Source organism: Syngnathus typhle, linkage group LG12, assembly GCF_033458585.1.
Source record: "Syngnathus typhle isolate RoL2023-S1 ecotype Sweden linkage group LG12, RoL_Styp_1.0, whole genome shotgun sequence".
Classification (NCBI taxonomy): domain Eukaryota; kingdom Metazoa; phylum Chordata; class Actinopteri; order Syngnathiformes; family Syngnathidae; genus Syngnathus; species Syngnathus typhle.
Window position 1 is genome coordinate 4851299 of NC_083749.1, and position 11242 is coordinate 4862540.

At 44.3% G+C, this 11242-nt stretch overlaps 2 protein-coding genes across 3 annotated transcripts; both read left to right on the top strand.

Moving 5' to 3' along the window:
• Positions 1-1439: 1439 nt before the first annotated feature.
• Positions 1440-4856, top strand: LOC133163612 (bone morphogenetic protein 10-like). Its single transcript, XM_061293670.1, has 2 exons — positions 1440-1875; positions 2575-4856. Exons 1-2 carry the CDS (start codon positions 1545-1547, stop codon positions 3501-3503), a joined length of 1260 nt encoding a protein of 419 aa, XP_061149654.1. The 5' UTR covers positions 1440-1544; the 3' UTR covers positions 3504-4856.
• Positions 4857-5046: 190 nt separating this feature from the next.
• Positions 5047-9717, top strand: smad4a (SMAD family member 4a). Of its 2 annotated transcripts, XM_061293262.1 has the most exons (11): positions 5047-5232; positions 5849-6162; positions 6221-6395; positions 6509-6538; positions 6616-6819; positions 6889-6993; positions 7352-7402; positions 7475-7658; positions 8125-8293; positions 8369-8507; positions 8670-9717. In XM_061293262.1, the coding sequence occupies exons 2-11, from the start codon at positions 5923-5925 to the stop codon at positions 8879-8881; spliced, it is 1509 nt and encodes a 502-aa protein (XP_061149246.1). In that variant the 5' UTR covers positions 5047-5232; positions 5849-5922; the 3' UTR covers positions 8882-9717. The 2 variants fall into 2 exon arrangements, with proteins under 2 accessions (XP_061149246.1, XP_061149245.1); XM_061293261.1 differs by having other exon boundaries at positions 8125-8507.
• Positions 9718-11242: the final 1525 nt, after the last annotated feature.

Here is an 11242-nt window from a genome sequence, read left to right on the forward strand (position 1 = left end):
GTTTTAATTAGAATTAAAAGCAAAGTCACCGATTTGGGTTATAAGAGCAGGATGTGTTGTTTGGCGAAGCTGCTTATGGTAATTGGCAGTCACTGGGTTGCAACATTTCGAAAATACTAAATCACTTCCTGGTCACGGGCAAAAGGGAAAAAGAACTCAGTTGGACTCACAAAAATATTCCTGTAATTTTAAAAAGACTAGGCCAACCGTAATAATGCAATATTGGAAGATTTTTTTTTTAATACAGTCAAACACCCTCTGTTTATTTCTAAATGATTTAGTCTGTTCTGATGTCGGCATAATTAATTGGAAAAATTCCTTTTATTATCCATTTTAATTTCAAAATAGGACATGATTAATCGCGTTTAACAGTGACGGATTACCATGATTAAAACCTTGTATTCCCCCCCCCCCTGCCTGTTTGCAAAACACCTAATTGAGCTCATTGAATTAATTTGTCTTGAATTAAGCTGATGAACTGCGGAAGCCTTCCCGCATCCTCTCAGGGTATTAAAACAGCACAGCAGCAATCTTTATCGTACAATAAATGGTAAGATATTGGAGCTTGGTGTATGTTTGCGGAATCCCCCCCCTCCCTGGTGCGCTTTTTCTTATTTGCCTAAGAATGAGTTATTATTGTTGCTCTTTGGTTCTCCTAAAGAGAAGGCTTATAGGACAAACTAAACCCTCGAGCCATTAATCTCCAAATATGAGGATGATTTATTTGTGACGAGACAAAGGGAAGACTATTGTGAGCGGGAATATTTTCCTTGGGGGAGGCTTAATGACTTTGCTACTAAAGGCATCTACAGTGTGGTGACTCAGCAATGACTCAGCAGCAGATTATGTCGGAATTATCATTGGCGAAGCTCCTCGAGGTACGGATGCAATATTATGGGCTGTATTTTACCATTTTGTTTTACTGATAGCGCATAAAAGCCTGAGAAATCAACATAATTTAACGAGCTCCAATACAAGAGCTGCCTTTAGAAAAAAAAGTTAATAATGTTGTTTTACGACAGAGTTCCGTTCCTATGGCGACAATGTAATCTGAATTTTTCCACAAAATTGGAAAGCGCTATATGTAATTTGTTTTGCGAACCTATGCTAACGCTCGACGATGAAGTTTGAAACTTACATATGTTTTACAACATTGCATGCTACAGTTATAAATCTTTGCTAGGTCAGAGGTCAAGTATTAATTACAGTAAATAACTATTAGAAAATGGCAGTCACATGACCACTTTTTGTATTTAGCATTGGATAGGTTTGCTGGAATGTGCATTCAACATCATTGTCAAAACGAGAAGGTAAGAGTGCCATGCAAGGGGTGGGTCGGGGTGTTTTAGAGGAGGGCCGAGCAGGACCCTGATGACATCTCCAAACATGTCAGCAGCACACATTGGGCAACATAGCCCTGCCCTCAGAACCAAAGCACACCATCGACAAGGGCGAAGCTGTTTTGTCTTGGCCTCGACGCCGACCCCGGTCGAATCCTTCCACTCACATCTTGTCATCTGCTACTTTTTGGATAACCTTACACCATGACCCTCGAGTCTGTGATCTTCTCCTTGAGTGTCTTTCTCGTGACGTTGACCGCCTTGAGCTCGAGCAGTCCCGTCAGGCCGTCCGAAAGTCGTCCCCAGAGGCCTTCTCTGCTTCGAGATGAGCGTGACAATGCGCTGCTTGACGCGCACGACTTTCTCAGCCACTTTCTGTCTACCCTGAACCTCACCGGGCAGATGCAAGTGGAGCAAAAGCCCCAGGTCTTCCCGAAGGAACCACCAGAATACATGTTGGAACTCTTTGAGCGATTCGCCAATGACCGCACGGCCGTGCCCTCCGCCAGCATTGTTCGCAGTTTCAAGAACGAAGGTACACACACACACAAAATCTTATAATATTATAATATTATGGAGGTTTGTTAAAGTTCTGAAATGGATGGTTATAAAAACTGTTTGGCCTCTAAATATTAGATATCAAAGATACTGAAGTCTCATGGGTCCAAACGGAGCTTCTCTGAGAGTACCACCCCAAATACCCCAAAATATTCCCTGTAGAGTTTAAATCCTGAAAACCAAAATCTGGAATGCGGAATTCAATCTCAGTTCTTCTAGGGCAACATCCCAATTGAGAAGTTATTATAGCCTTGAAGATTTGATTTGATTTTCCCAGATACTGAGTTTTGTTTTGATGGCACTGCCTCTTTAATAAGTCATTGTCGACCTCAAGATTCACTAAACTCTCAGTAATAACGTATCCTTCAAAGCTACTCGCTATCTCTGTCACTTTGGGGTATGTTTGCAAGATGTAAGAATCAAGAGTCAAGGGTACAATAGCTGTTCTTAAGAATATTTCTATTTATCTTTGTCCCTAAAGGTTTAGTCCGATAAAGTTGTTGTTTTGAGAGTACCACCCAATAGACGAGTCTTTGGCTCACTGTACTGATCTGGAAATTTAAATGAAGGTACCCTATTAAGGGTTAGAGTTGAAGTCCCAGTATGTAGAGGGTGTCACCCCAATGACAAGACTTTAAAACCGGCAGTATTAAGAGATACTTGTTGATATTTTCAGATTCTTCCCCCTACGGAGTGACAGTCAGGGGCGTAAGGACATTTCCGTTGCTCTTCAACATTTCCGTGCCCCACCACGAGCACATCGCCGTAGCCGAGCTTCGCCTTTTCACCCTCGTCCAGAGAGCCCAAAGACCCTTGGAGTGCCAGGTGACCATTTACAAAGTGCACAATGGCGTAGTTTGGACCAAGGAAGTCGGGAAAGAGGTGAGAAGGCGGGGTCAAGAGGAGGAGTCCAGAGACTTGGAGGAACTGGTGACGAAGCACATCCACGCCAAAGATAAGAGCTGGGTGTCCTTGGACCTGACTCATGCCGTTACACTCTGGCAGAAGTACGGCGTCGCGATGCATAAACTGGAGGTCCACGTTGCCATCTTGGGGACTGAAGACCCGGAGGCGGTCATGTGGGATGAGGTCTTTGTCGACATCCAGCGAAACGTGGAGGGAAAAGACAACGCGGTGATGATCGTTTTCTCGGACGAGCCCAAAAAACACGATAACGCCCGTCCCGAGAACACAGAGCAGAATCCGCTTTGGCCGTTTGTCAACCGTGACCAGGACGAAGTGAAGCTTCTCTACAAACCCCCCGCTCGCATCCGGCGTGGTGTCAAAGGTGAAACCTGCAGGAGAACGCCGCTGTTTGTGGATTTTAAAGACATCAGCTGGGACTCATGGATCATCCAGCCGGTAGGCTACGAGGCCTACATGTGCAACGGAGTCTGCAGCCCGCCCATGACCTCCGAGGTCTCACCCACCAAACATGCCATTGTGCAGACACTGCTCAGCGTGAAGAGTCCGGAGAGGGCATCGCGTGCCTGCTGTGTACCCACTAAGCTGGAGCCCATATCGCTACTTTATTACGATAACGGGGTGATCACCTTCAACCACAAGTATGAGGGCATGGTAGTGGCAGAGTGTGGCTGTCGATAGTGACGCACACGCATACACACACACACTCAATCCGAGATAGAGACTGTGCACCGATGGATTCCAACATATCCCTTGTTGTATCCACACATAGTCACACTTTAACAATGAAAATCTCCAGTTGTTATTTTTTAATTTTATGTCATTTTATGTAACCATCTAATATCATGGAATTGATTGGAAAATTATTTATTTTTTGTCAGGACAAAACCTTCGATGTTTTCTCCACATGTGAGATTCCAGGAAACCAATGTTAGCGATAATTCAGTAATGCTTCAGTTGACCTTCATCCGTCGATCATACCTGTGCAATTATATATATAGTATGGAAAATAAACAGATACAATGAATAGATTTGATGGGATTTATCTATTGATTACCGCTTGCTTGACAAGCTTAATCCCACTCATCCCCTTGCATCACATGCCTGGCGGGCCTCTCTGCCCACTGCCATGCCTCGGCGATAACGAGGTGTCAGAGCCTGGAGTCTTGTGGGCCGTCACTCAGGCCGGCACGCCGCTCCGAGTGGCAACGTTTGTGAGAGGGTGGTGTCAGATTCCTGGTCCCCGTCGCCAGCGTTCTTTCGGCGACCCCCCGCCCTCAGGTTGACCTCGAAGCCCTCACGCTTACTTTTTCGGACTCGGCCCCGCACGCAACCTTATCGAGGTTCCCGGCAACCGTATGAATGGAAAAAAAAATATGTGGCCCATCATCACTTCACTGGGGCCGTTAACAGTCGGAAGTAGATAACAACGATGGAGGAATATCTCGGTGGAAACAATCCGAGGATCAGCGCTCTGCTTCCAGTAGGCCAAGTGGATGTCAACTAGATTTGATTTCAGTCCGAGACACATTCAAAGTAATCCTGATGTGTTTTCCTTTTAAAACTGATACTTTGAATTATTTTTTTATTGTAATTTGCACAGGGCATGGTGATAGAGTGATCACATCTCCATCACAGTTCTAAGACTCGGGACTGAATCGTATCTTGTATAGTTTCCATGTTCATCCTCTTCCAATCCATAAACATTAATTGAAGACGCAAAATTCTCCAAATGTGAATGTTATTTATTCTTGAAAAATATGTCTAAAATATGTCTATGTTCATGTCCAATTGCTTTGCGTTCATTTAAGCAGTCCCACATTTCACATAAGTAAATAGGGACTCATGTTTTTTTTTTTTAATTCTGAATTTATTTCATCGTTGTGGAATATTTACTTGGTTGTATGTGGTGAACTTTTTCCAATGTTAAATAATCTAAAGTTTGGTATAGATTGATGAATGGACATTTTTCCAGAAGAAGCACTTATTTTCATATTATCTGTAAAGAAAAAGTTTTTTTTCTAGTATACTTGTTCAACATATCAGGACAAATAAAGCACATCCCAAGGAGAAAAAAATATTTCCGTGCTTTTTTTTTTTTCTTAATAAGCAAAGGTGGATGTTATTTTTCTTGGTGAATACTATAAACAAGACCAAAAAAAAAAGTGTATATTTATTTTTTGTCTGATTTTGACGCCAGCGAGCGCATTGATGACGCCTGTGGGGCGGGGAGGAGTTTGTTTATTTTTGTGGCGACTACCTAGCTAGCTGTACCCCAAACGTGCTACTTCGCGGACCCCTCGTATGGGTCGCCATTTATACCCTGGACTACTGTTAAAAAACATTCTTAGCACGCTCGAAACAACCGCACCCCAGTAACCGCCATTCCAAGAACCGTCCACCAAGAAAGGTTAGTTAGCTCGAAGTTGCTTTAGCCTAGCATTTAGGCTAGCAATGTACACACCTTGCGACACTCCTATCATAATTTCAAAAACTACCTGTTTGTTCGCTTATTTTGAAACGGTGCTATGTTTATTGACGCTAGGTTTGTAAGTAGATGATTTGGTATGTATTCGGCGTGGGTTTTGTTGTACAACGGTAGCGTTGTTAATGTAAATCAAGAAGGACTTAAGCAAACGATGGGATAACTTTGGAAGCTTCACGCTACCCCGGAGCTTACTTCTAATGATGACTGCGTGGAAGGAGCTAACTTTAAACATTATTTCTTGATTAAAAACACCAACATTTGCCGTTTTTCCGCTGATAAGTGTTGGTATTTGTGCAAGGGTCACTCTCCAGGTGTGCAGGACGACTCATTTGATGTCCATTTGAACTCGTGCAGTCAGATTCATGCTCAAAATGTGTTAGTAGGCAAGTTTACGAATGCTGAAATGTGAATTTGTGGGCCTTTGCGGTATTTGCAATCTTAAATCAAGTTTATGCACTAATTGAGGAGTATTTAATAGGATTGTACAGACTCTGTGTTCTTTCACATCCATTGTATGAATAATTCACTCGTGTCTCAGCTTTCCAGACCTGCTTTGTATCGACTCAGAGAGTGCGAGCGAGCCTCCCCGAAGGCTGAAATCTAAGGAGCAGGATGTCCATCGCCAACACCCCCACGAGCAATGACGCCTGCCTCAGCATCGTGCACAGCCTGATGTGCCACAGACAAGGTGGGGAGAGCGAGAGCTTCGCCAAGCGGGCCATCGAGAGCCTGGTCAAGAAGCTGAAGGAGAAGAAAGACGAGCTGGACTCCCTCATCACGGCCATCACCACCAACGGGGCGCATCCCAGCAAATGTGTGACCATACAGCGCACATTGGACGGCCGCCTACAGGTCAGTATTTTATTGCTATGGCCTTGAATAAATCATAACACAGATGTTGTTGTTTTAGGTCGCTGGACGTAAAGGTTTCCCTCACGTTGTGTATGCGCGATTGTGGCGCTGGCCCGATCTGCACAAAAACGAGTTAAAACATGTCAAATACTGCCAGTATGCCTTTGACCTCAAATGTGACAACGTTTGCGTCAATCCGTACCACTACGAGAGAGTGGTCTCGCCAGGCATCGGTAAGTTCACACACACCAAAAAAAGTCCATCCAAGTAATTGGGCAATTTAGATTTATTTAAATTCCATGAGCTTTTCGATTAAACATGGAGTCTTTTCTCTATTTCTCTGCAGACTTATCAGGACTGACGCTTTCAAGCACAGGTGAGTTGTTCGACGTGTTTGTACTTGTCACATCGCTGTCGTCAATCTTCGGTGCGCTCGTTGTTCATGCTCAACAGGTCCACTCATGGTAAAAGACGAGTACGACTACGACAATCAGCAATCTCACCCCAGCGCCGACAGCCACCTGCAGACAATCCAGCATCCTCCGTCCAGGCCGGGCCCGCCAGACACCTTTGGTAGCCCCGCCCTCCTCCCGCCAACAGAGGGCAGCAGCTCGGCTGCAACATCCGCATTTTCCGCCATTGGCGCGGGACCCTCAAGTAAGGCTTTCGGGGGTTTCAACAGGCGAGATTGTCTCCAGTGAGTTTGACAGCTTCTTTCGTTTACAGATTCCACCTCCAACTGGAACCGAAACAGCAGCTTCACGTCTGCGGTGCCGCATCAAAATGGCCACCTACAGCACCATACGCCCATGCCTCATACAGGACATTACTGTACGTCTTTGGAAATGTTCCCTATTTTCGCTCTTTATTTTGCTCAGGATATTTTAAAGTCGACCCGCTGTGTAAAAAGTGACACTTGGCTCGAAAGCAGAGCTGCAGTTTTAACTCTGCCTTGGTTGTCATGGTAACAAAAGCCATAACTGAGCGAGTCGACGAAGAGTGCAAGAAGCGGAATAGAAAGTGTGTTGCTTTTCTTCATCCTTTGCATATTTTGACATAAGAATGTACCAGATCTTTTATTGAGGCACAAGGGGAAAAAGAAAATCACGGCTTCTTTGAAAAATGTCGATCAATTAGTCAAATCAGAATCTGAATTATTTCACCGCTTCCCTTTCTGTGATTTCCACAGGGTCTGTTAGCAACGAAATAGCATTCCAACCACCAATATCCAATCACCCCGGTGAGTTTTCTTGTCAATCATTATTCTTGAGATGTCATGGACAAATGTTAACTGCTCGCCGCTTTGTCGCAGCTCCAGAATACTGGTGCTCCATCGCGTACTTTGAGATGGACGTCCAGGTCGGCGAGACGTTCAAGGTGCCCTCCACGTGCCCGATAGTGACGGTGGACGGTTACGTGGACCCCTCGGGAGGCGACCGCTTCTGCCTGGGCCAGCTCAGCAACGTCCACAGAACGGAAAACATTGAGAGAGCCAGGTTCTTGACCACATCCACGTTTAATGGTTGACAAAATTGGGCATTTTCGAACCAAAGGTCTTTGACAGCCGTCCCGCATACTTTTTCTGACACGGCCCAACACTTTGCCTGACCTTATTGAGGCCCCTGGCAACTGTACAAATAATACATGGCACATTGTCACCCAACTGGTGCTGTTAACAGCTGGAAGTAGATAACAGCAAGGGTGAAATTTAACTCCTCTCAGTAGGCTAAGTGTGTCAGGTGGATGTCAACTTTGATTGTTGTCATGCCAATACACAGTCTGCTTTTCTTCTCAAAAGTGCTGCTTTATTGTGTTGCACTAGATGAGAAGTTGACTTACCTCCTCCTGTCTTTGGAAAAAAAAAAAAAGTGTGAGCAGCCACTCTGGAGACGCAATTATATATTTATACAAGCGATTAAAGTCAATATTGCATAATTACGCCTTTTTTGCTTTGCCTCTCAGGCTTCATATCGGCAAAGGCGTTCAGCTGGAATGCAAAGGCGAAGGAGATGTGTGGGTACGCTGCTTGAGCGACCACGCCGTGTTTGTGCAGAGCTACTACCTGGACCGAGAGGCGGGGCGTGCCCCCGGGGATGCCGTCCACAAGATCTACCCCAGCGCTTACATCAAGGTGAGACGAGAACCTCGCGCCATCCTCGTGGTCCGCTCAAGTTCTCGCTCAACCCGCTGGTGTTGTCTCCGCCAGGTGTTTGACCTGCGTCAGTGCCATAGGCAGATGCAGCAGCAGGCGGCTACTGCCCAAGCGGCGGCGGCGGCCCAGGCAGCCGCCGTGGCCGGAAATATACCCGGCCCGGGTTCCGTGGGCGGAATCGCTCCCGCAATCAGTGAGTGTATTTCTCCTGAAATGTTTCAAGCATAGTTGAAATTTCCATTCGCACAAATTGCTACTAGGTGTCCCTCAAGGCTCTTTGCTTGGTCCCTTTCTGTTTACCATACAATACTAGATATGTCAAATTTCCCCTTCATAGATATATTATTTCTCGCAGGTTTGTCCGCGGCGGCGGGCATCGGCGTGGACGACTTGCGCCGGCTGTGCATCCTGCGGATGAGCTTTGTCAAGGGCTGGGGGCCCGACTACCCGCGGCAAAGCATCAAGGAGACACCCTGCTGGATCGAGATTCACCTCCACCGTGCTCTGCAGCTGCTGGACGAGGTACTGCACACCATGCCCATCGCGGACCCACAGCCTCTTGACTAATGTCGTCGTTGCAAGACTGTTATCAGGAGGCTGTGGCGCCGCCGGGTCGGGCGGTAGGAGTAGAAGCCAGGACACGCGTAGTCGCCAATTTAGTCCAGTGGCATCTTGAGCGCCGTGGTACATTGGAGACACGCCACTGTGCGTACTGATAATACAAGTCAGGATTTTTAATCGAGCGCTCAGATATGAATGGAAAAAAGCAAACAGTGTGATACCACCAGTGTGCGCGCATCTCAACTAATTAGAATATGGTGCAATTTAGTCAAGTAGTTGAGTTCAAACTGGCATCACGTGACAGGACGAATTTTGTTGTCTCTGAATGCTACAGTGTTACACTCCTTTGCTTGCCACTCTTCTGTTTTTGCTCCAGAACCTTTCTTTGTATATAAATCAAAAATGTTGTCAATCTCTAGGCTGTAATATCACAGTCAGTAACGTCATAAAAACAGCAAAATATTTATATGGAAAAACACTAGGCCTTAAGTAGCAGACAATTAAGTGTTACACAGAAAGTATGACTTGTCTCTTGCTACTTGCAATTATAAAATCCGTGCCGTGTCGCCAACCCAAAGAGAATTGTGAGAGGAAGTACAAGCCATAAGCCAAGCACAATCATTTCAGTGTTACGCTGAGTGTCGATTTTTATTGCGTATGCAGAACTGACAGCTATTGCAGTATTTTCTACTCCATTTTGCTATATTCGCAAACCACTGTACCGCAGGGCTAAAAAAAGTGCTACTTCCGGCGTCTACTTTGCATCACCAATACTTTATGAATCTGAATGATATTAGTGTTAATATGTCTGAAAATTGTTGAATAAAATGTATGGGCTGACAGCATCGTGTTAAGGTGAAGTTTGTACACACAGGAGACGTGCTTTGGACAAGAAAACATTTATTACCGCCAAGACAAAGTCACAAAATCGAAGGAGGGGCGGAGGGGGGGGTCGGAAACAACACTAAGCTAGCCTGAGCTGAGATCTGAAATATTCAGAAAAAACAAACTACATGTGTCTTTTTAATAATTTTCTATATTCAGCAATACGACACACTAAAACTTTGTAAATACAAAAGTCCCCCGGTCGGCCTTGTTTCAAAATACAACAATACAAATCATCCTACGTTCTTGCCAAGTTGAAAAGATATATGAAGAAAAAACAGCACACAGAGAAAGAAAGACATGGAAATTGTGTGGATAATATTATATTAGATATTATACATGATCAAAAGAAGGATCCCCCCCCCCCCCCCAAAAAAAAAAATCGATCAACCAGGACAAATAAATATACCTTCACTTGGGGTTATTTACATTTTTCTTTTCAATCTTGGCTGAATTGAGGGAAAAGAAACAACAGGAAAATTCTCTTGCCATACAATGCTTGTGCTTGCATTTGAGCGTGCTACAGATGAACGCACTAAGATGGCACTTGAAAACAACCAAATACAAATCACAGCAATCAAAAAAAAAAGAGCAACAGAAATTACCATCATGAGGAATAATCAAACAAAAAAAGTTTTACTTACAGCAACTTTCTTGATAGTTCTGTACAATTAATTCAAAAGAAGCTTCATCTACCACACTCATGAACTACTTATGAATAATAAATAATAATCCCATGCCGTGGTCAAAACAAAATGTCTCTCGAGGGCGTCCGTCGGGCTTGGGGCGGGGCCGAGTTAAAGGCACTGGAGTCTTGCTGAGGGTCAAGTGAAGCTGCCTGTTCTCTCTCTCTTTTTTTCTTTTTTTTAAAATTATTTTTTCTTTTTTAAGAAAGTGTTCTGCTTGGGAATATTTAGCTCCAACAAAAACATTTTTAAACGCAACACAAAAACATACAAAAATAGTGTTGGCAGCTTTAGCATAAAAAAAAAAACAAATCACTGTCTGGCACTAAATATTAAGAAAAAAAAAATAGTTTCTAGCAGCACAGACCAGAAAGCACTTGATGCTCCTAAAGCACAACTATACGATTTGAAGAAAGCAAAGCCTTTTTTTTTTTCTCCTCATGACAGGCACAAATACAAATTTACCATCGACGTGTTGTGGATTTATACAACAGACACCCCGCCCCCCCCTTCCAAACCTTTAGCGTAAGGCAAAGATCCAGTACAGCCTTATCCTCTGCAAATCTCACCTTTCAACCAATTACAGCAGTTTTCAACAAAAACAAATCACCAAAAGTCATCACACCGAGACTTTCGAGACAGTAGTTTTGCACTTTAGTGGGCGTATCGTTCCTTAACTATACCGCCGTCAAATGTAATAAATATCAATAAATAAACATGAATACAAAGAAGTGGTCCAAACCAAAATAAGGAGGCTTAATCTCAGTAATGTCCACAACATACGGCGCTTTTAACA